At 40.4% G+C, this 26,245-nt stretch overlaps 1 protein-coding gene across 2 annotated transcripts in view; it reads right to left on the bottom strand.

The window, feature by feature from the left end:
- The window catches only part of TNKS (tankyrase), a 143,941-nt gene that overhangs the window by 104,654 nt on the left and 13,042 nt on the right, over positions 1-26,245 (bottom strand). For both annotated transcript variants that reach the window (XM_054824758.1, XM_054824757.1), the window contains exon 3: positions 7,093-7,188. In XM_054824758.1, the coding sequence (XP_054680733.1) occupies positions 7,093-7,188 (96 nt within the window). The remainder of the gene's footprint in view (positions 1-7,092; positions 7,189-26,245) is intronic.

The following is a 26,245-nucleotide window of genomic DNA, read 5'->3' as shown; positions in this document are numbered from 1 at the left end:
CAGTAAAGTGTAACATTGGTCAGTGCTCAAGGCAAAGAAACAAAAAGATGATGAATGTTGTGATGCGCTATGGAAATAGAAATGCTTCTATTTCTGCAATTATCTTTCCTAGGGCATGAAAAATACATTTTGGGTTCTTTACTTACAAGGTTTAGAGATCTTATATGTTATTCTGTCCATTTCAGTAACAACAAATGTTAAGAAGGAAAGCTTCTTTTGAGTTTGATGTTGTTAAACTTCAGAGTGTAGTACAGGTGGTGTGGTTTAACCCTAGCCAGCAACTGAGCACAACAACAGCTGCTCGCTCACTCCCCCTCCTCGGTGGGACGGGGGAGACAATTGGAAAAGTAAAAGTGAGGAAGTCTGTGGACTGGGATAAGAACAGTTTAATAATTGAAATAAAATAACAACAACAATAAATTGTAAAGAAAAGGAAAATAACAAGAAGAGAGAGAAATAAAACCCAAGGAAGAGAAGTGATGCAAATTAAAAACAATTTCTCACCACCAATCAACTGACGTCCAGTCTGTCCCTGTGCAACAGGCCCCCAGCCAGCTTTCCCCCTAGTTTATATGCTGAGCATGACATCATATGCTATGGAATATCCCTTTGGCCAGCTGGGGTCAGTTGTCCTGGCTGTGCCCCCTCCCAGGTTCTTGTGCACCCCCAGCCTCCTCACTGGCAGGGCAGCAATGGGAAGCTGAAAAGTCCCTGACTGTGTAAGCACTGCTTAGCAACAACTAAAACATCGCTGTGTTATCAACATTATTCTCATTCTAAATCCAAAACACGGCACTATACCAGTTACTAGGAAGAAAATTAACACTATCCCAGCTGAAACCAGGACAACAGGCTAAATAAATTTATGTACATCAGGTTTCTGAAAGCTTTCAAAGCATCTAAAACTCTATACGATGGCAGAGCTGAGAATCAGAGAACTGAAAGACTGCACTTAGGTGCTTCGTGAAAGCTTTGAAATGATAATTTGTTCCTTTGACAAGTTAAGAGTTTGACTCCACTCAAAGAGCTCTTACTAAATATTCCTAAATGGATATCATGGTAAAAAGGAAAGCTGAAAGAGTGAAAAACCTGGCAAAAGTGACAGTATAAATCAAAACCACACTTTTAATAGAAGCACTAATCCTGAATCCCACAGTGCCCCTTCTTATTTGACCACCTACACAACAGACTACAGACTTTTAACTACTTGCCTAAATAGAGGATATGACCAAGAAGGAAAAGTCATCTGATCTAGCCAGCTAGCCACATTCCAAAGAAGCCATTTCAAGACACACAACTAAGTTCAACAAAAGATGAGGATGGTAGCACTAGTCTCTAAAACAGGGAGCAGGGGTAAAGAGAGGAGAAACTCTTGTTACACTAAAACTAAGCCCTATTAAACAAGAGCATCCAGAGCTACAGTTACACTAGAAAGTAATCCAAGCACATTAAGGCATGGAAATGGAAGAGTTCAGCAGCAAAACATACATACCAGCTCACATAAATCCTTGTACAAGTCCTTCAGTAAGAGATTAAAGAAATTATGTAGTCATGGAATAAGAATCAAAGTACTTTCAAGGATCATACACTTAAAAGCAGGCGTAACTTGTTTCCTTTATGATAAAAACACACTGGAACATGCGTTAAATAATCTACCACATTGAAGGAAACATTTAAATTATTCAGTTACCAGAGAACTAAAGAAATTAGAAAAACCTAAGACAAACTGAGAGAACGGGCAATAAAATGGGTAGACCAAAGGAGTACTGACAAATTAAAACAATAAACACTGCATGCATAATATAAATCATCTGGAATTATACTGGAATCTAAGCCACAGACTTTAGAATTCAGAATTCCTTTAGAGGCTCCCATAAAACATTTAGCTCTTCTGCAATCACAGAGGTAATAAAAAACAAACTTACCCTGAATAAAACCTGGAATAAAAAAATGCCATGAAAGCTATTAAATCATCACTATAGAAGTCAACTGGATGTTATACTGGAGCACAGTGCTCAAATCGAGACATGCTATCTTGAAAGAATAATGCAGTGCTGGAAAGTGGAAAGAGAATCAGCGATACTGGTAATGACACCAAAGTGAAACTTCATTTTCACTAACATGAAACTTTGTACTAGAGAGTCTAAGAACAAGGATTGCTCTTCCTGAGGTGGAAACATAACAGAAGTAACCACAAAGTATGGCATGGCATCTACAACAAAAGAGGACTGTTTCTTCCTGACGTCAAAACAAGGAAATGTGAAATAAAACTGAAATGTGACTGTGCCAGAATTGAGAAAGGAAGGCATTTCACTCCTGGTCTCCCAAGTAACCAATGCATTTCCTGCACAGAGGAAAGTGGGAACTATACCACATATTAACTGAGATTTTTAAAAAATTATCTATTTACAAATATAACGAGATAGTCACAATTATAATATTCTCTAAAAACAGGGGACTAGATTTGCATTTCCATATAGTTAGAGCTCCTAGATGAGGGCCACCCAAATGGTAGACTTTACATTAGGTCTGTGTCACAAGTACATTTTGCCCATATCTTTCCAAAGACTGGATGAGCAATGTCCCAACATTCCTGAAGGAAAGCTAATATTCCTCATAATTCTCCAGAGAGTAGACGTAAAGTACCACCATGGACTGCAAACGTAAAAGCATCACATGACAGCCATACCAGTGAACTACAGCAGATGGCTTGCTTCATCCTGAGAAGGCCTTGGTAGAAACAAGGAGAGTAGGCCTCAACGAATGCTAAACAAATAGCAATCACAAAAGCATACATTTGAAGCACAAACAAGTGCAGGAAAAGACCCTCTAGACCTCCTGTTTCAAGACGTATGCCAACAGCCTATATTAAATAAGGGGAAAATTTCTCAGGGCAAGGATATTCCTCAACTGCTGGGTCTATTGCACTTTTCTTCTCTTCCTGCTAATTTTAAAATGGATGAGTTGTACCTAGGATCCATTTTCCATTCTCTAAAGTTCAGTAAACTTTTTGTAGTGAAATATCAGATTTTTCCCTTCCTTGCAGGAAAATCATGCATAGATGGCAGTTCACTTTAAAAAATTTGTGCAAATATATTTCAATAAATGGACTATGCTCCCCATCTAAATTAAAAAGTTGACATGACAAATAGATGAAAACATGAATCCTCATTAACACTTCTGGTAACCTTAGCCCAGCTGTACTTTCACTCATCAAGCTGTCCTTCACATCCAAAAAACAGAAGTGAGAAATGCTCAATAGGACCTGAGCACTTTGTTTGTAAAAGACATTATTTCCATACTAAGTAGGAAGATCAGAGTCTTGTTTAACTTTGAAAATTGATTCTATTAACAAACGAGACATTATTTCGTACCCAAGAAATCTTCCTTTAATCTGGAGATGCAGCAATTACCAAACTTTTTTTCATTTTGACCTGTTTCAAGGGAGTAATCCTTGAAACCAACCAAAACCAACCTTGCAAAACAGTGGCATGGGGCAGTCAAGAACATACTATCCAACCAAAGTGCCTTCAGCTCCTGCTAACAGCTTTGGAAACCACTCAGATACAAAGAACAACCATCCACGTAGAGAAAGCATTTCCAAACAGCAGATAATAGAGAGATGTGGCAAGAAAGCATCACTGTGTGAAAAATCAAAATTATTCATTCACATCAATCATTAACAATATTGTTGGCTCTTCATATACTGTACAGGAAAGATATAAAAAGATATTAATGTTTAAAGAGGCAATAAGCAAGCTAAGAGAATAATGAAGACTAATATGACATGTAGTGCAAAAGCTCCCAAAGGCCCTGTTCTGGATGGGAGTCCCACAGTGCTATGTGTGGCAATAAACATGAGTCCCCATCTCAGAAACCACACACCCCAAAGGCAATTAAACTAAAATAAAACTAACTAGGATATTAATCCGATGTGTGTAACAGCTCTGGTTTATAGATGTGATATGTTTTTGGAGTCTGTACTACCACTTCAGCCTAGAGAAAAAAAAAAGAGGATTGCAATCCTTGTCTGACAACCTGATTCAGGAACAGTAAGGGATGCTAAGGAATAAAAACAAAAAATATTCAGCCTCTCAGTCATGAAGCATTTGGCTCACACAAATGCTGCTTATCTTCCAGAAGAGGAAAAGAGCCTGGTTAAGCAGTAAAAAGCAGATTCCCCAATTATATAACCTTTTTTAGGAAGCTGGAACAAGGAGTTTGATTTCAATAAAATCCCCGTTAATTTACGAAGAAATTTTCAAAGTCCATTTCCATCAAAATATTAGCCTTTCATTTGCATTATGTATCCTTTATAAAACACACATTTTAAGAGAATGTTGCAAGAAAATGGCTGGAAGTCATCACAGAAACTACTGCATTATATATCCTTGCTGTAATTCAGGAGAAAAAGATACTATACATTATTCTAGACTGGGAGACAGAAAAGAACAAATCACTGTGGATTCAGCATTTGCTGCCAGAACACCAGAAATGCTTTTTACACAGCAGGAATGTCCTTTTAAAACACATACAGGATTCTTTGTCAAACTGAAAAGATTTAATCAATTACCAACAAGTTTTCTGTTCACTTTTGCTAAGTTGGAGGTCAAAGAGAGACTATAATCACAGTTCATTCGCAAAACAATTAACATCAATGCATGAACTTATGCAAATACTTGGTCAAAAAAGTAGTAATAGGAACCTTGTTCTCCAACAATCAATACAGCAGCAATGTGGAAAAGTCTATTATGGTCATAGACACTGACAGAAAAAGGAACCCCAAATAACATAATGAGAACAGCTTTGATATGCATGCTGTTTAAAGATGCAAATACAGTAACAATTACAGATTGTGCTTTCAGAATCACTCCAGTTTTAAAAGCTCTAAATAAGAGTGTTTCTAAAATCCCACCATTCAACATTAAATACTGAAAATTAAGTTAATACATCCTACTCATCCTTAATCCAGTAATACCTTTAAGTCCTGATGCACCTAATTGCAAAGCATTGCTGTAGCTAAAGATTATCCCAAGCCAGATAAATTCTAAGAAATCCCTTAAGCCCCCTTCTTCCAGAGGGATGAAGCAAGACCTGAAGGTAACAACATATGGAAAATGCATGAGAAAGTAGCAGCCTGACAGAGATACCAGAAAGCAGGGCAGCATCCAGAAAAATTAAGCTCTTAAGAGAAAGCTTCCATTTAAATGGCATCCAGTGTCAGCTTTTTCAGTTACTGTGAATCATACAGCAGCTAAAGCCTGAATCAAACCCTGTTTACACAGCTTGGAGCTCAGGTGCATAGCATAGAGAAAGCCCAGTGTAGCCAAGAGCCACCTTGAGGACAAAGCTGATAAAACCAAAAGCTGATTTTCCTGCTAGGAAGAACAAACACATACAAAAAAATACCTCTTTTTCTGAAGAGCAGAATACCTAAATAACAGCAGAAGTGGCTCTCTGCATGCACCTTTGTATGCACAACCTGGTAACATCCACTGGTTGCAGAAGCTTACGGTCACTGGATGCTGATGTGCGAGGCGTTAGGGGTGCGGCCAGGGACACAGGGCGCTTGCTGCACTTGACAGGACAGTCTCAGAGGACTGCTTCTAACCCATCTCCACTCATTTGCTATGACACATCTCCCTCTCCACTGCCTAAAGCACAAGGTGGTGATCTAATGCCCAGAAAACTCAGTGGAGCAGATGTGAAGTCACCATCACAGACCTTCCTAAATCTTCCAGTATCCTCTGAAGTTGATCTTTGAGCAGAGCCTGAAGAGCAGTGCGGAGCCTGGAACCCCCAAACTGTACATATACCATGTTCCCCACAACTAAATGCCAAATAGCCATTAACACCTTTGAGGTACCTTGACCCCCTAGTGCCCTTTCCATCCTCAGCATCTGTACAACTGTACCCGTTAACAGTCAAAAGTCAGATTAACCTGCTTAGCACAGCTAACATTAGTGTTAACACTGTAGGAACGTGTTTAAATTTGACACTGAGTAATTAAACTAAATCATATGTATTTAAAGTGCATTGTTCCAAAGGCAATCTCAAATCACTGCAGAGCTGTAGATAATTATGTATAGCAGTCAGCGCAGTGGAAAAAGATGATGAGGAAATGTTCCTGACAAAGTGAAGGGAGCTGGTGTGCTCTGAACATAATCTGAAGAAAGAATACGGGTGTTGCATAGCACATAACCTATAAATTAAGCTGTCAATAAAAAGAGAGAGAGAATAGGGGAAATAAAGGCGAAAGAAGAAAAATAGCTATTTCTTCAAATGAAGCTCAGCTGCTGAATACCTTTCTATAAATCTAATTGTATATATTTTAAAATCCAAGATTACTTTGTTCTAAACATTATTTCCTAAATGTCAAAATCAGCACAGAGGACCATGTATTTCATGATACAGATTTGACAGGCTACTATATTATACTTTTAATGCTTACTGATATGCTACAAAAGTTAATTTATAAAACAAAAATAAAGCTGTATAAAACCAAAGTTGTATCTGTAGAATATTTTCATGAAACATTGTTTGGCAGCTAGTAGCCCCTAAAAAGGAAAATAATTGGTAGGTGAGAAAGTTCTACCTAAAATGACTAATGAGGAAGAGGAAGGAAAGGGAATCTGCAGCAAAATATACTGTAACTATTGATCTCTGCAATCGGTAGCAGGTTGTCTTTCAGATCACAGGTACTTTTATAGTTATACAAACGTCCTTGCTTGCTTAACAGTGAAGGTCTTAAAACAATTGACCTGATTTTTCTTCTTCTTTTTTGCAGGGGTTGGGGGCTCGTATTCAATCTGTATATTGGGTAGCAATTAAAAAGAAAAAACCACAGAAACACAGTGAATAATGAACGATGTTATAACAGAAAATTACAACATTAGGATAAGTAGAACAAGCAAACCTATAGCAGCACAGCAGATTAACAACAGTTACATCAATATGAAATCTAGTAAAAGACAGTTTTAAAATGCTCTTACACAACAGAAAATCCAAAAAGGCAGAAGGCTCTCACGATGCTGAACTTGTACACACAAAATGAACTACAGGTAACGCTGCCGAGAGATGTATGCATCTTACCCGTGAGTACAGCTTTTGCTGAAGGGTCTGCCAGATCCAGCGCAGATTTCCCATCGGTGTTCCGAATGTTTGGATCAGCTCCGTGCTGCAGCAGCACTGTGCAGGGAAAGCAGAAACAGTATCTCACCTCAGGGATACACAGATTATTTACTGTTAAGTGTCTCCTCGGCATGATGTAGGCATAACCACACATTGCACAATTTTCTTTATTTTTCCTTCTGGGTTTTTTTCCCCTCTCTCCTCTTTTTTTCCCCCTCTTTTTTTTTTTCCTTTTCTTTTTTGGTTAAGCACTGCAGCAAAGGATCTTCTCCGGAGTAAGGCTAAGTTGGCAAGTTAAGATATAGTAAGATCACATGACTTCGCATGATAAACATGAACCCTGAATCTCTTGCAATACTCAGTTTTGGGTTCCTCCTGACAGCTAGCTGGGAAGCTGTGCATTCACTGACTCACACTGGGAAATCTGCTGTGGAACCTGCTCCTGCCTTTGCTACCACTACTGCTGCTTGTTACCACTCCTGTTCCTTTTCCTGCCGAATATCCCTAGTCACCCCGCCTCTGAAAATCAGTAATACTCCAGCCTTTCAGTGGCTCATCACTTGCGCACAAAATCTTAACCACAGTATACCAGCTCGCCTTCAAGAAGTGTAACAAATAGGGTAAGATGTGTAACCTGGTACCCTGCAGTCTGGATGTTCAGAGGCTATTATTCTCACCGGTATTTCTTTTCTCTACTAAGCCTATTAACACATAAAAATTCAAGTACATAAAAATACTTAGAATGCAATATGCAACCATATGGCCAGGAAGGTATTGATACAGTAAATCATCATCTAGAAAAGCTCATAAAAAGAGGAAACACTATTTCACCTGTAAACTCTTTTGATCAGAAACAACATAATAAGAATGCAATTCAGACCACCTCCCCTCAAGATCAAGGCATTTTCTATAGAATTGGAAAACAAAGCCCACAGCAATGTTAGAGCTTAATGTTAGAGCAACAATTACACACTTACTTTGCACAAGTGTAAATAACAGAAGAGTGTACAGAGGTGCACAGACTCAATGTCAAGGAGACAAATAATAAAAACCAGCAGAGATTTATGGTTGCTCATGTAACCATGTCTGCTCAGCTGGGCTGAAGGAGTCAAGACAAAGAAACACCTGCAAAGACTTTTTGTAACTAAGGGTGCAAAAACACTTCATAGACAGGATTCTCCAGGAAAAAAATATAACCCAATCCAGAACAAAAGTAATTACCAATATTACATATATCACTTTAACCAGCAAAAGGCTTTTCAGAAATAAACTTTTTTTCTAAATTAAAATCTTAACTGGTGGTATTGTTTTTATTCAAACCTCTTTTCTTATATAATTCTGACTTTAAATGCTTTTAACATTGCCAAATTTCATATATTTCAACATATTCAGGATGCTATGCTACATGCTTGCCCTAAGCCAAATTTTTGCAGAAGTTTGGTGCTTTAATGAAGTAAATTGACTTATTTTATGCTTTGCCAAAAAGTGCAATTGTCCCTTGTTTCTGAAAGAAGATTCAAGTAGGCAGATGGGGCTTTTCCTGGAAGGTTTTTTGTTTGATGGTGGTTCCCCCCCCCCCCCCCCCGTCAACACAAAGACACCAAAATGGAAAAAAAAAATTAAAATCAGCTAGCACGTGCTCACAGAAGCTTGTTAGGATCTTGCACCTATGTTTCTGAAGATGCCATCTGTGCCATACATGCTACCACCCCCTCAAAGATCTTACTCACGGACAGGTTTGACTGAGCCAGCCTCACAAGCCAGTCGAGCACACTCCAGCAGGAGGTGATGAACAAGACTTTTTGCAGATTTTTTAAACACAGTAGGCAGCACGGAAAGTAAGTATGGAGAGATACACTCAGTATGTCCTGCCTCTGTTCTCTTGCACCCTGCTAGTGAATCTATATTCCAGAGGAGAGGGAAGCCATTTGTCCCAAAAGGCATCAGGGTAAGAGCGGGACCCTGAAAGAGGGAACCGGCAACTAAATGTCTATCAAGAGAAAGCAGGCAGTACAAAATGATGAAACAGCACAGACTGGATGAGAAGACAGTGAAGGATTCACATGTCAAAAAGCTCAGGACAAAGAGCTAGGGGAGAAAAGTGAACAAGAAGATGTGGCAGGGGAAGAGATAATAGCTCAGCTAAAAAGTCCAGGAAGAAAGACCAGGAGAGAGGAATGACTAGGATTCGAGCAGAGCCTGGAGGTTTGGACTGGCATGCAAAGCAAAGCTGAGGCAGGTTAGGGTGCAAGAATGGCGACTTTGAAAAATGAGCAGTAACAGGTGTAGAGATGTCAAAGGGCTCTGCAACCGCCTGAGCCCAATGCTAAAACAGAAGCACAGATTTTCAAGTCTCTTAATTCTTTGGTCCTCCGCAAACCAACCAAGAGTGCTCCCTGCTACTTCTGCTGGTATACAAAGAATATGACAACACAATACTCCTTTCAGCTCCTCTCCTGGCTAAAATGACAAAGGATTATGCAGTGTATCTAACCTGTTCAGTAACGCTAATGAACAATGAAGGGTTTTGGCATGGCTTACAACATACAATTTCTGTGTCAGGTTTTCAGTTTTTCAAAAACCTAGGGAAATACATTACAAATTAACTAAAGTTACTTAAGCTGGTTGTCTGCAAAACCCCTGAATTAGTGACTGCCTGTGGAACATGCCCTTGAAGTGGCCAAACTAGGTTCAGAAAAAGAACCTGTCAGAACTCAATTGCTGTAACCATGACATTTATCCTTCTTGTCTCTGCAATCACTCATCCCACTTGTCATAACCCTTCCAGCCTCTCCAACAGCCAAGAGTACGGTCCTGCAGACAGCTCCTTTATTCAGTCCTATAGACAGATCTACCCTCTGAAATTAATGCGGTAGCATCTTGGGAGAAGAAACCAATCATATAAATAAGGACTGTATTAGAATGCAGATGAATAAAGGAAGCAAATTCAGGCCACAGAGGCAATTTTATTCTTATATTTTCTCTACTGACTATTTGATTCTATCCTCTTCAGACTTTTTAGTATGTAATCTCACAAAAAGATATCTGAGTAATGTTGTCATCAACAGGAATTAACAAAAGAAATCCAGCACTTGATGTTTAGCCTATTGGTGTAAGGCAGCTGTTCTCTTATACCTGGCAAACTGCAGGTAGCTTCTAATTGAATGTTCTCCTGCTTGCTCAAAACCTTTAACGCTTTAGCCCAACACAAAGTCTCTTCTAACCACAGGGTATTTGAGATCTAGACACAGTATGTGTCTCTAAATTTCCTTTTCAATGCACCAGGGATGTGTAAAAACGTCAAGATAGATCTCCTGTTTGAGAAAAACACTCCCTTTATAATGAAACACAACAGAACAAGCCATTCCAGCTAACTGTAGCTATTTTGGATTTCAAATGCTGCACTCCAATTTAGAGGATGGTTTTTGAGTAGCCTGAAAAGGAAACATGGCAATAGTTTCTATCAAGAGACTGCTGTTAACAGGCAAGCGTAAGGATGGTGTGCACACAAATTCACTCCTGGAAACTTGTTAATTAGTGTATTTTGATATGCTGGTTTATTTTCTCTGGACAGTGGGGACATTGGGGTGTATTATTTTTCTGTTCTGCAGGCAGAGCCCTTAATAACCTAGCAATACTATTACCCAGCTATCCATATTGTACAAACAGTGTAAAGAAGTTGTTCTTTTAATTGAATCTTCATATTGTATGTGGACATCAAAGTTCTGTAAGCTTGACTATAGAACAAACATGGACTGTGCTTGGTACGGAATTATATTTTTATCCCCATTGCAACTGATACAATACATAAGTTTCTGATCTTCGCATATCATCTGAAATGCTTTATTTAATTACACTTCTATTATACTAGATCAGTGCTAGAGATAAGAAAGGCCACATTCTTCCTACCAAATAAAAAAAAAGTTACTGTATTACACAGAGCATGAACTACAACCACTAATCATTTCAGATTACTGCCAAATTGCCACAGCAGGATGAATCCTTAAATTAAACACTTGGCCCACAGCCTCCTGGCATAGGTATTTTGAACTGTGAAGCTAACCAAAAGTATCATGTTTGGCTGTCAAATTATAAGCCCACCAAGAACAAACATTTTTACTTTTGGCAGTTTCAACCTTTACACTGTCACCACCAAAGTATGGCAAAAACTTCCCTGGTAGCTATACAGCAACAAGGGAGAAGTTAGTTTTATTAGAAGGGGAAAAAAAAAAAAAAAAAAAAAAAGAGTTTGTCTACACACAAACCATCACCCAAGTACTTAGCCCTTCTTTTGTACTGCCTCAGTTAAAAGTGCACCGAAGGAAAACTTTTGATTGAAAGACAGGAATACAGTGTGAATAGAATGGGAATAAAAATCAATTTGGGTGTTCCAATATTAGGCACGATCAAAAAAATCAGAATATTTCTACTATAGTTTGTCTAGGTCCACCATCCACAAGCTTCCTGAGTATACTTACAGGAATGCTCATGGAAAAGTTCACATGTGGTTTTGCATCAGATGCACGAGCACAAAAAAAAAGGACACATCCAAACCTTTGACTGTTGGGTGAAAAATACAAAAACAACAGGCAGACCTTCCAGAAGTATCTATCCTTAGAGCTGTCTACTGCTTTTAACTGCATTTCCAGAGTCTTCAGTTCCTCACAGCTCTCTCTACCATTGTCTCCTCTCTCCCTAATAGTTCTTTTAGCACTGTGTCCCACTGCCTTGTGCTCACAGTCCCTTCCAGCTGCTCCAGCTTTAGTGTATCTTCTTTCTTCCCCCTTTTCAACTTCACCTTCTGGAGGTGACCTCCAAAGGTCCTTTCCAAACCACGTTACTGTAGCTTCATCTACTTACTCCCAAGTATCAAGGTACAGAGAAAACAGCCCAAGAAAAAACCCTCCTTTTGACTCACAACATAAGCACTATCTCTCTAAAGGATATCTTTAAAGTTGGTCAGTCTCTCACTAACCTAAAGTCCCAGCAACACATACACCTCACTACTAGTCCCATGCAGGACATGTTTCCAAGTTATACTTGACAAGAAATATAATGTGCTCATTTACCTCCACATTCTGAAGACATCTAGACAACACACTGGAATCCAAACTATTTCTTTTTTCCAGCCACTGCTAAATGCATCTTCTCCCGTAACTACTTCTACACATAAATCAAACCACTGAGGTTTTGAAGCTTTTCTCATGTTACAAGAACAATTTCTTGTCTAGAAATTATACTTCTGTGATTCAGATCTAATAATCCCATTTTGGTTAAGTTACCAGATAGGCCTTTTTGCAAAATGACCCCATATAACAAAAGTTGTAGCACCCTACTCTTAGCTTCATAAACTTATATGAGATACAGCTAATAAAATTAACCCCCACAATTGTATCACTGATTAACTTCCACTTCTGTGAGCGATCCCAGTCTTGGCTGCATGATTAAGAAAAAGGCTACATTTACCAGCCATCGGAATTACAAGGTGAAAACGTGAGAGGCAGCATCACTACAGAGGCTGCACACAGCTCTAAAGGTTTGAGTATCACTATTTGACCTGATGACACCCACGCCCTCAAACACCACTAAGCTCAGCTAAGAGGAGCTGGAAAAAAAGGACAGGAGCAGGTCCTATGTTCTGGACTGTCCCTCTATAATGAAAGCCATCAAAGCTGAATTGAGAGAGGATTATGGAGCAGAGAGGCTAAGCACACCAAAGGATTTAGTTCAGAGTCAGGGTAGGGTAGAGGCAATAACCAGGCATATCAGGAGCACTGCAGGTGGTTTATCGGTAAGAAGACATGATAACCAAGTGGCAGTACAGGGACAGAAGGATAGGAATGCATTTGGTAGGAGACAGACAGACAAACATGAAAGAGCATGCAGAAGCAGCAAAAAGGAAGAATAAAGGTGAGGTGAACACTTAAACTCTAAGGAAATTCAGGGACAAATACAGTAGAATTCCCCATGGGTGCAGGCAGGAAGAGTTGCATGAAACTAGATCTCCAGCAACAAAGGTGTCTGCAAAGAGTTAACTGCTGAAGACTTGAAAGACCTGTGTTACCATGGCTGCTTTGCAAAGTTTTATTGCTCAGATGGCAGACTCGAGCAGACTCTTCCAGGCTGAGAGCTGCTTTTTCTGAGGCAAAGGCTAAGGACCTCACTAAGCTGAGAAATTATGGCCAGCTAGTCTCAACGCCACTGGGACAAACAGGCCATGCAGAACAGTGCTTAGCTTGAAGGGGAGGAGGGAGGGTTCAAACACCAAGCTCCAGGGGAATAAGGAACATCTCTAGCAGGATGAGAACAGACAACACTTCAAGGCAGAAAGCAGGAGAGCATGCAGCCTTTATCTCCCCTCCAATTAAAAAAAATTTTAAAATTGTGGAAGGACTGTAAAGAACTGTAAAGCTGCCCTCCTGCAAAACAGCACTATCACAGGCTACAGTTTCACCTAGACCAGGCTGGCACAATCGCCATCCCCAGCCCTATGCTGCCCACCCTGCTTTGGGTGGCTGCAAACGTTTGGTCAGGCAACAAGGCAGATTAGAAAAGTGTTCACTTGCCCAATCCAGTTCATCATGCAGCAATATGACATGCTCTGGTTGGCACAAGAAAGGACAGTACAGGGAGACGCATCAGGGAGTTGAAAAGGATCATTTTGCTGTTCTAGTTAAGAGTGCATCTAACATTACCAGCCAAAGTCCTGGTGTGTCAATGTTGGCTCCAAGCACTTCCCATCATTCTTGCCTTCCCTACTCCCCTTGTTCAGGGCATCCCAGTTTCCCATTACCCCAGACAACAGTTTAATCCCCATGTGTTGGTTTTGTTCTTTGTTGGGGCCAGACAGAGCAAGAGACCAATTCGCCAGCTGCAGTAGTATGAAGTAGATGAACAGAAGCTTACAAAAGCAACACTAGGCCCCACTATGCTGAAACAAAAAATTGTAAAGGGAATTAGAACAGTGCCCTCCAACAGCATAGACAGAAATGAGAGTTTTGACAGCAGGAGAAAGCAGCAGACAAGTAGCAGGGCAACGTGATGGAGTTTTGAGCAACAGAGAAAAGCCAGGGACTGCTGATATATTAGGAACCAAGAGGGAAACACTTGTGAAATGCCTCAAAGAAATTAGGGCACGTTCCTCTAAAAAGGTGATGCAGTCAATGACCCAGCTGAAGTGCCTCTATACACAGCACGGGTAGCAAACAGGAGGAGTTGGAAACCACCATGCAGCTAGAAAGCTATGATCTAATCACTATCGCTGAAACATGGTGAGAAGGATCACACAACTGGAGTGCTGCAATTGATGGCTAGAAACTGTGCAGATGGGACAGGCAAGGAAGGAGAAGCAGATGGTTGCCCTCTATGTAAAAAAATGGGTTGACCCCACAGAGCTGCCTTTGAAAAACAGTGATGAACAAGTTGAGAGCTTATGGGTAAAAATTAGGGGCCAAATCAACAAAGGAAACCTCATGGCTGCTGTTTACTACAGGCTGCCCAGCCAAGGGGCACTTGTTGATGAAGAGTTCTTACTCCAACTACAGGAGGCATAGCACTCACAGGCTCTGATCCTGCTGGGGGACTTCAATCACCCTGACATCTGCTGGAAAAGCAGCGCAGCAAGCTGTAAGCAGTCCAGAAGATTCTTGGAGTGCATAGAGGACAATTTCTTAATCCAGGTGATAGACAGCATGACCAGAGGAGAAGCATTACTAGACATATTGCCTACCAATACAGGTAAAGTAATTAGGGATGTCAAGATTGGTTGGCAGCCTGAGCTGCAGTGGTCATGCTGTGGTGGAATTCACAATCTTGAGGGATGAAGTTTCAACCTCTTCGCAAGACAGCCTGACTCCTGGTCTATATATATATATACATACACACCCCATAAACCTCACTTCCCACCACACTAAAAAAATACTTCAAGGTATTCTAGAATTAACTTTGCACTAGATGTTCCAGAGATCAGATTTATCTAATCAAAGTAAGGTAGGGGAAAAGGATCTGACCCAGACAACCAAAATCACAAGCATCACTGCAACAGTCAGAGCTCTTCCAGCAGGGCAGAAAGATACCTTTGTAAAAGGCTCCTTTCTCCCTCAGTGACTGTTTCCTCTAAGTAGGTGCATCTTAACTATGATTAGTTTTCTATATGTAGGAAGCACTACAAAATTGCTCCCTGGTATGCCAGTTCTGCCTACTAGTGATTAAATACGTATAGGGAGAGAGAACACACAGAAAGTTCCAGAGGCTGCAGGCAGCACAGCAGGCTGATAATATCCTTCTGCCCTCAGAGGAAGAGCCAGAGTTGGTAGATTGTTCAGCCTACATAAACAGCACTTCAAAGCCTTGATCTTGCCTGGACTTAATGAAGTAAATATTCCGGTTTCCTTTTTTGGATGGAATACTTTTCAAGTTAAAATTTTCCATTTCAGCTAACACTGAGAAAACAAAAGTATATGCAGCTTATGCAGAATGCAGTCTTCTAGAGAGCAACTTCAAAATCTTAGTGTCACCGTAGTTTTTCAGGGTTTTTTTGCCTCATGCAAGAGATGGCTATGTCTTCCAGAATGCTCCCCCCATGCACACATAAGCTGTGTAGTGTAAAGGAACCTTTGGGCCTTCCACAATGAACCTGCAAAATGTAAGAACTCTAGAAGCTTCACTTAAGTTATCAAAACAAAAAGTCTTTCTTTGAACTAACAAGCAATAGAAGCCAGTACACTAAGCATTTATTTGCAACCATGCACATGCACTCCTTATTCACAGAATCACAGAATTGTTGAGGTCAAAGGGACCTCTGTAGATCATCTGGAACAATTTCCCTGCCGAAGCAGGGCCACCTACAGCCAGTTGCCCAGGACTGTGTCCAGATGGCTTTTCAGTATCTCCAGGGAAGGAGGCTCTGCAATCTCTCTGGGCAACCTGTGCTGTTGATTGATTGGTCACCCTCACAGTAAAAAAGTATTTTGTGATATTCAGAGGGAACTTCCCATGCTTCAGTTTGTGTCCTTTCCACACAGGGGCTTAAGAATCACGCCTAAGTGTGTTCGAGTAGTCATCTGGAACACGTATGTTCTTAGTGTGCAAAACAACAGAAGACCCTTTAACCAAAAGAGCTTTAAAAAAACCCAATAAACATTTAGCCTATTTGTAGATGGTACAGATTGAGGCCTCACTATGCCACAACTAAATCACACCCCTTTTCCTTGCAAGCAACAATTCCGCAGCTACTTAGTTTCTAAGCATTTGTTTTAGTATACTATTTATTGAACAGCTAGGTATCTTAACTGCTGCCCTACTGTCTGAGCAATTTATGTTTTCATCTATATTCCAAGCTGAAAGCTGCTTTAAGGACAAGTCTTCATTGCTTGGTCCCAATTTCACTTTTCTCTGAATGAATTCACCTTTCTACTTCAAGTTTTATTCAAATAAATGTCAGCTGTAATCCTGATATCCCACTTGACAGATTAAGAGCCCTGCTTTCAGTGTCCTTGAAAAGCAAAAGCAGCCACTGAGGCAAATCGGGTCAACAAGTAGCATCCTAAGAAGAAAAAGTATTGAGGAGAGCTAAGAGAAACCAAAGACCAATTCCAATCTCCTTCTGCATATGCTATTTCTTCCAGGTGAAGTTGGGGAAAAAAAAATACTGGTGAAAGTCAGGTGATGGATTGCATGTGGAATTAGCTATGTGGCTATCAGAATGCATTATTTGCCACTGCACTAAATTCTAACACTCAGGAAGCAACATAAACTGAGGAGTCTTAAAAGTTTCTTACAATCTGTCCTAGATCTATCATTTCTCTGAAACAGAAAGGGTGCACGCGCAATTAAAACTAGTTTCTCTTTTTTAGCACCAGAAGAAATATACATTGAAGAGATTCAAACCCTAGCAGCAGCTCTCAACCCACCATTCAGTGAGGTGAGCACAAGAGGAAAAGAGAAAAAAGAAAAAAACAAACAAAACAACTGTCACAATCCAAGAGCACAGCCTTTTCCAGAGGTGAAGTTCAGTGCCTTACCAGCTTTCAGCAGTACGTGACTTGGGGATGTATCTCAGTCACACGCGCTATGGAACACGCACAGTAACATTGTGATGTGATTAAGAGCTGAAACTCGTAAGGTTAAAGAAGTCCCAAAACACCAAATAACTTTTGCATATTTTGCACAAGACCCGAACCTTGTGCCAATTTTGTAAACTCATCGTTAGTCCACAGGATAGTTACCAAGAAGTACGTGAAATCTTAGGGATACCAAGCTGATCAGTCCATGAAACTGTGGCTAAAGCTACAGGTTGGCCAGAAGACATGGGTATTCTCAAAAAGTATGTTTCTGAAGTAAACATCAGGAAGCTAACAATACATTGCATTCAAACAGATACAGAACTCTACTAACAACTATCTAGCAGTACTACATATATCAGTCTTGGAAACTTTCCCCAGCCACCATCTTAGACCACATTATTATGTGGAACAGTCACATTGCTTTACATTTTTAAAGGACAGAACTATATCCATTTATTCTCCAGTCCCAGAACTGCTCACCACCATGCCCTCTTGATAAAGAGCAGTGCAAGTCTTATCCTATTTAGCATTAGGTCCTTGACAAGCAAATACTCTACGTTGCAAAAATCTCACAATCTGTCGGGTAAGATATCATCACTACTGTGGGTCTCACGCTAGGGCAGAAGGCACGTTAGATTAATCTGAGTGGGTTCCCCTCCTGCGTCACGCCTGTGTCCTGCACCATCCTTATATCATCGCAAAGAAGAAAATAAAAACAAATTTTTGCAACCAGTTCCTCTTGGCTGCCTTGTCATATAAATTCAGTATCTAATACTATAGCTAGGTCAAGAGCATAGTACCTAACCAAGGAATTACTCAGTACTGCTTGCTTGGACAAGGCATCACCACCTCCTTTGCTCCAAGTAACTAGATTCCAACTCAATCAACACTTATGAAGAAACATCATTAAATAGATGATGATTCTTGTCCTCCACAGACTCTCCTGTGCCAAGCAGCCAAACAAGGCAAAAAGACTGCTTTTCTTGATACCAGAATTTTAGGAAAGAATAAACAGAACTGGGAAAAAGTCTAAAACCCACTGATAGGTTGTCAATGCAGTTCAAACCTAACATAAAGACAGATGGCTTCCAAAATACACAGTGTATGAAACCCCAGACAAGGCAATCCTTCTCAACCTATTTTCATGAAGTTGAATTTCAATCAACTTTTAGCAATACAAATACCATAATAATAACGATAACCTTAAGTACTGTAAGCAACACAGTAAGGTGACAGGTTTACAAGTCTTCAGCACCACTAGTTCCAGATGTGAAAACAAAAAGTCATTTTATTGGCATAACCCTGCAGACAAGTCTTCCTCACCTGAAGTAAGGCTCATTTTTACCCGATTTGTACAAAGCATCCTCCCCTCTGCTATCAAGTTTACTTGATGATTTTGTTTTTGAAGAGGATTTAACCTCAGGTTTAATCCAGCTCAATGCTTGGTCCTCTCACAAAAGCGTTGTGGTAGGACACTTCTACCCTGCATCAATGACCCACTCAATTCAAGGCTCCTGGCACTCTGAGACCTTTGTCAGACACACATGGGTGCCTGACACTGCTCACAGATATTTTCTTCATAAAGCATCTATCACAGCTACACGTGCGCAGATGCAAAATGTCAGCAGAAAAGATTCCCTGGAGCCTTTACAGCAAACAACCCCATCTCATTTTGGCAGCTTTTCCCATAACAGTCACTCCTGTAGACTGCACTACATTAATAGACCTGCCTGCACATAGTTGTCACATACTGAGAAGAGGTATCTTCACATACAGGAACTGATAATCCACTTCCCTCCTGTCCTTCTGCCGGAGTCCACCAGGGAGCACTGCAGTTGTATATGCCATGGTACAGCATCCCAAACCATTTTCTGTAGTCACTTTTTGTCAAAAGCCCTGCTGTCTCTCACTCCAGTCCATTGTTACTATGACAACAGCATTACAATGCCTCCAAATTACCAATGTATGATTTCACTCATGGGTTCCTACACCCCCACCAGCTCACAGAGAAGGCAGCCTTATTCTCAGGTCCCTTTCAGTAAGGGAAGCCTGAACTACAGGCTCACACAATGAGAAATGTACTAAGAGTCAGCCCAAGAAGCTCGCATTTCTGTGATGAATATTAACATTTAGAAGATGACGTAGCTTAAGCAAGTGGTTAGAGGACATGAAACTATTTAAAACCATGACCAAGAACTCCAGTAAGAAAGCAAAAGCATTCTTCCACTCAACCTAAAACATGGAATTTTCATCCTACCATTGCTATCATGCAAGGTTCATTTGAGAAAGATCCTGTGAAGAAACAGTATGAGTAGACTTAAGCATATTAGGTGTTTGAGTCACCTATGCATAGGATTTAAAACCATGTGCTACTCAAAGAAGCAGGGTTCCACACACATGCTATCCCTCACAGAGCAGAAACAGACCACAAGAATTCATAACCTGAACAGTCTAATGAGCCTGCTTCCACAGTAACAGATTTAGCTTTGATCAGTGAGTAATAAGTATTATGCAAAATAAAAATCCTGGCTATTAATATCTGGACAGATAAGAGATAGATGCTGTTAACCAGGACTGCTTGGCCTTAAGCATATCAAATCACAACATACCTTTGCTCTGTACATCAATGTTAACTGCAACCAACAGACAGGATAGCTCCCCCACTGTAGGGATTAATTCATGTCCTCCTAATGGAACAAAACTCACTTTTCTGGTACACAATAATAGTCAATAATAGTTCTTTAGACTGTCCTGCAGCTTAAAAAAAAGTTCAAATACAAGTCACTGTCTTCCCACAGCACACTATGCATAGTCAGTAGCTGTAGCGCTCCAACTCTGTAGTTCAAAAGTCAAAGCAGGAATAATAACAATATTCAAGAATCTTATGATATAAACAGCAGCAATAGTTAAACACTTTACACGAAGTATTTGGAAGTACTCACTTGAGAGCACTTTCCAATGATTTTACTAGCCTCTGAAATGGATGCCTCTCTGCATCGAAGCTTCCGTCTAGAACACCAATTCTCCAAGAGTCTTTAGGAATTCAGTACATCTCTCCAACAAACAACATGCATAACCAGCTCCCAGTGTACCTCAATTACCAATATCCCCCTCTAATACTTATTAAGAAGGTACTAGTCTTCTTACAGACTTCTGTCAATCCAGCAGCTAAATCTATAGTCATTATAAGATGCTAAAATTTCTCCCTCTTACCCCACTCCCAAAAAGAACTGGCTACTGCACAAATTTGCTCTTTGATAGCACTTCCTGTGATTTTTTTTTTTTTTTTTTTAATTTTTCAGGCAGTAAAATCAGACACAGCTTTAACTTTTAGAGCCATACAGTTCCTCTGCTTGGAAGGCAAAATGCTTTGAGCATTCTAAAGTCTCAAGGCACAAAAATATCGTAAATTGTAATAAATCCACTATTTGTTGTACATGTCTTCTTTACAAGGTGACCTAACAGATGAGCAGTTCAATGATTGGGCAAATCACCATTACCACAATTCCTTTAAGGTTTACTGTGCACTAGTTGTACCCATAAACTACCTTTGATTGATTTTTTTTTTTTTAATCCTGACAGAAGGTTTATCTGCCCTGCAGGAAGGGGTCACATCATATTCCCTCCACATATTTCACCCTAAAGATATGTAATAGCAGAAGGTAACAGCTAATGAATTCTTCTCCTTCCCCAGTCCTGAGGAAACACAGCAGAGTGAGCAACATTTTGACATTTTAACAGAGACATTTAAATAACAGTGATCCCTATGCTAAGAGCAGGACCTGTATGTTGGAAAATCTGCTATCTTAAAAAAAGTTTTAGTTTGCTTGCTTGCTGTATCTTTCAAGTGCAAAAGGGTACCATTAGAGATCACTTCATAGCACTGGGACAGTAAATTCATCATGCCACAAGATCTTTGCAGGAAGTTTTATAACTAGTCCAGAGGAAGGCAGTAAAAATATTGCTCTAATATCATATTAAGTAATTTCTGATGGATCCTTAACACTGCATGGACTAAAAGTAATTTAAAAAAACTGTTACTTTTTTACAGTGTTGAAGGGAGTTTTTCAGTGGCTAGAATTTTTTATTTCCCTAAAATTACTAAAGTACCCTGTATATTCAGATCCATAAATCAGGGCATCACCAGAGAAGATGCTCATGGTTTGCATATTTGTGAAGGATGCCCTTAAAATCTAGGGAGCTGCATGACACCTGAGATCACTTGTAGGCTAGCAGTCCTATAGTTCTCACAAGACCTAAATGGAGATCCACTTGACAAAAAAAAAAAAACACCCCCCAACAAAACCACCAAAAAACCACCCTCTGCAGGAAAAACTACAGCCTCTGCAGAAACAAGCACAGTAAAGGGCAAAGCAAGCCTGGACAGACTGCATAAGCACAGCTTCTGTAAGATTATTTTTAGCCTAGTTTTTTTAATGAAAAAACCTGTGTGTTGCACAAACACACAGTTTTAAAGGAGCTGTTCCCACTCAGAAAATACCTTGGAGCTACTCCCATTCAGTGTGCAGTAACCAGAAAACCAAAACAGAAAGAACATTAAGTTACTCTATAAATTTATGATACCCAGTTTTGATGTCTGTCCCCCCTATATCAACTCCTCACCCTTAAAAAAAGACAAAAATACCAGAATATTCAAAAGGATAACATAATGGAAGACTAAATTTTTCAGCTTGGAAAAGACACATCTGAGGGAAGAAAAAGTAACGGCCTATAAAATCACAAAGGATATGCAGAGTGCAAATAGCAAGGACTATTTAATATTTCACACCAAAGTCCTAAGTGGCCTGCAATAAAAGTCATCAAGAATAATGTTTTAAAGAAAAGGAAGGGTTGTTACTTCCTGCAAGACTATATAAATTGCAAAATTCTCTTGCCATAGAACACGTTCAAAGCCAAAAGTATAGCAGCACTTAAGTGATTAGATCTATATTTCAATAATTTTGTATACCAACAGCTATGCAACACAGTCCAGATGCAGCCTCTACATTATCAAGTTCCTAAATTGCTGATTGCCATAAGAAAGGAGGATACACTCAAGCCATTCATAGTCTCTGAGCATCTGCTACATGTCATTGTCAGAGAAAAGTGAGCTACATGGGTCTTTGGTCTAACTGCGGTATAGACTTTCAGATGAAGAAATAGATCATCCTTTCTCCCCAGTCCAACCTGCAGAACAGTCGCTACCTTGACTTTACAGCATTCCTTCAAGCACACTGCAGAGTTCACCATCCATTCATTATTCCATCAGCAAATACAGCACTGAGGAACAAAACCACTTTTCATTAGCTCTAGAAGCAGGCCACAGACATTGAAAATGCATCTTCCTGACAGATAAAGCAATCCTAGAAGCCATAAATACTGGAGAACGCTATGTAACTATTGGCTTTAATGCTTCAACACATTTAGTCCAAAAATTGATTACATACAGCAAAGAACACTTTCAAATTCTTTTCAATTACTTAGCAACTAAACAAATCTCCAGTGACTAAATATATTGTAAGAGTTGGTCAGCAAACCAGCTGAGCACTGCTTACCATCCTCCAGGATCTCCTACACTTCCAAACTAAGGACACAAAAGTAACTGCCACCTAAGGGAGTCAACAGCCCACATTCCTCCCAAACTCAGCACATTTGCATTCTCTCCCTTTAAGTTCCTACACTGTCCTATGATTACAATACGCAACCAGTGAAACAGAAACACAAGAAATCATCTCAGTCATTTGCTGTCTTTCAGTTTTCTGGAGTAGAAGTTTGCGCATAGTCTGGTGAGTTTTCATCAGTTCACATAAACTTATTTCCATGTAAGCTTCCCAGTGGCAGGGTTTGTACCTGCGGGTCTAAACTCAGCTGTACACTAGGAGACGAGCACTCCTAGTACTTTTAGCATAAACATGCACACTTCATTACAAGGCTAGTGCTAGACACAAAAGCATTCCATAGTTGTAGTGCTATCACTACCTAGCTTTTGCTGGTCTTCCTGCTCTGCTTCAGTTCCTTGAGTTTTCCTCTGAAAAATCATGAATGTGCTGCATCTCCACACTCTGTTCAATTATCACTTTGTCCCTCTTTCACCTGTACAGCAGCCAAAAGAACAGCATTCTATACTAGATATGATAAAGGAAAGATACAGACCGGGGTGGCATGGAAGAAGGGAAGGAGAGAAGATAAACTGGAAAATCCTCTCCCATTATATCATTTGGAAGAAGATGCCAAGAATAGGCAGTCAGAAATGAGGCTACATGACCAATACCTACACAGTCTATTGCTTTTCAGACAGATATCTAAGTTCAGCAATAAATTCTAGGTTATGCTAGATTTTCTAGAGACTATTCTTCAATTAATGCTCTTTTAAAAAAGCATGCCTTGCTTGTTTAAAAAGGAACACTCTAAGAATGTGATTTCCCCACACACAGAGGCCAATTTCTTTCATCATATCTACTGTAACAGTCTATACTAAAGGTGTAAATAGCAGTACTGTACAATATATTCCAGAAAGCTATTCAAGTATTCCTAGTCAGAATTCATGCCCTAAGCAATCATTATTCCATTATCCCTGTGTATAATGTGTTCCTTTGTGTTGGGTTTGCATGGCAAGGTTTTGGTAGCAGGGGGGCTACAGGGGTGGCTTCTGTGAGAAGCTGCTAGAAGCTTCCCCTGTGTCTGACAGAGCCAATACCAGCCAGCTCCCAAGACAGACCCGCCGCTGGCCAAGGCCAAGCCAATCAGCACCTCTGTGATAACATATTTAAGAAGGGAAAAAACAGTTAGAGAGAGCTTTTGCAGCCAGAGAGAAGAGTGAGAAGATGTAAGAAACTCTGCAGACACCAAGGTCAGTGCAGAAGGAGGGGGAGGAGGTGCTCCAGGCGCCGGAGCAGAGATCCCCCTGCAGCCCCTGGTGAAGGCCATGGTGAAGCAGGCTGTCCCCCTGCAGCCCATGGAGGAAGGATGAGGGGGTGTAGAGATTCCACCTGCAGCCCGTGGAGGACCCCACACCAGAGCAGGTGGAGGCACCTCAAGGAGGCTGTGGCCCTGTGGGAAGCCCACACTGGAGCAAGTTCCTGGCAGGACCTGTGGAGAGAGGAGCCCACGCCAGAGCAGGTTTGCTGGCAGGACTTGTGACCCTGTGGGGGACCCACGCTGGAGCAGTTTGCTCCTGAAGGTCTGCACCCCATGGGAGAGACTCATGTTGGGGAAGTTTGTGAAGGACTGTCTCCCATGAGAGGGACTCCATGCTGGAGCAGGGGAATGATGAGAGGAGTCCTCCCCCTGAGGAGGAAGAAGCAGCAGAAACACCGTGAGATGAACTGACCGTAACCCCCATTCCCCGTCCCCCTGTGCCACTGAGGGGGGCAGAGCTTGAAGCTGGGAGTCAAGTTGAGCCCGGGAAGATGGGAGGGGTGGGGGGAGGTGTTTTAAGAGTTGATTGTATTTCTCATTCCTCTAATCTGTTTTGCTTAGTAATAAATTAAATGAATTTCCTCTCTAAGTTCGTCTGTTTTGCTCATGAGGATAATTAGTGAGTGATCTCTCCCTGTCCTTATCTCAACCCATAAGCTTTTTGTTACACTTTTTCTCCCGTTTAGTGAATGAGGGGAGTGACAGAGCAGCTCTGGTGGGCACCTGGCCCCCAGGCAGGGTCAACCCACCATATCCTTCCAAAGACTTTTTGAGATAAAAGCTGAAGACCTTATTATAAAAATTACATATAAAACCTTTGAAAAGAAACAGGAACTTGCCAAAGACAGCAAAACATGCTTGCCCACTAAACTGCAAACAAACTCACTGCAAACAAGAAACAGTAGACTTTGTCTATACTCATGTCCTAGCAGTTTTATGGAATCAACCAAATCCCAAAGAAGCATCATACCACCGTATATATTGAATCTAGTGACTGGTGACACTGCCTTCAGTAATAACTCTCGTGTTCACAGATCAAATTTCTGACTGAAATACGACATACATGGATATTCGTAACTTGACTGAGTATAACAGTATTAAGCCTGCTTGTTTAAAATAAAAGAAATCTTAAAAATAATTGCCAGACTCTAATCTGCCTGCAAGTAGCTTTGTAAGAACTGCATCTCGTCCTGCAGCCCTGCTCAGTTCTTCCAAGGAACCCTACAACTGCAGCGGACAGAAGAAGAGCTTTGGGATTTGACCAGTACCACGTGCTGAATATTTTATATATATATGGATCATCCTCTTCATCTAACATTTAGAGTTACAGATCTAATCTGTGCATGGAACACAGAATGAAGTTCTGTGTAAGACATGCCATAAATTTGATTCTGTGCTTCCTTTCACCAAGCCCACAACTTCCTGCTGAATTAAAGTATACCTTCAAAGGTATTACAAGTTCGCTGATTATGGAAATCAGATCTAAATAATCTCAAATTACTGCCACTACTGTACATCAAAATTGAGGTACCACATAATCTGTCACCTTGATGTGACCTGCCCAATCTCCTCCAAAGAGTACCACAGAGTCTTTAGACAAACTACTCAAAGCAGCATTACCCATGCTGCCCCCAAAATCCTACATTCTTCTGTTACAACCATCTTTCATCCTATCACCTATGTGCTGCTGCTGCACCCCCTCCTGCTTTCTAACAAGATTTTAAAAGACTGAGGCAAGACAAATCTTTTCCAAAGCAAACAAACGCAGTCCTCCTTTACAGGTCACTTTTCTTCTCAGCCTCTTACTGTCAACCTTCTCCCATTTAATCTGTATTTTCAGTCAGCAGTTCCCAAAGCCAGGCAGACTCCAGCACTGAACAGACCGAAATAATTACTTCCTTTAAAGTCACGTACGAAACTCCAGTTACTGACTGGAATTAAGCTTACTTTTCCATTCACTGTTGTCACAATAGACTGTTATTGGGACTTATGATATCAATAGATCTCTTCCCACAGTACATCTGCATAATCAACTATACTCAGTAACTTCTGTAGAATATTCTTCATATGTTTTACCTTGCACAGAGATGAAATTAATGAAGTCTATCACATCCCTTGTAAAAAGAAGAAAT

This window comes from Grus americana, chromosome 4, assembly GCF_028858705.1.
Source record: "Grus americana isolate bGruAme1 chromosome 4, bGruAme1.mat, whole genome shotgun sequence".
Lineage (NCBI taxonomy): Eukaryota > Metazoa > Chordata > Aves > Gruiformes > Gruidae > Grus > Grus americana.
Note: the sequence above shows the minus strand (reverse complement) of the source record. Positions and strands in the feature narration are given on the sequence as shown.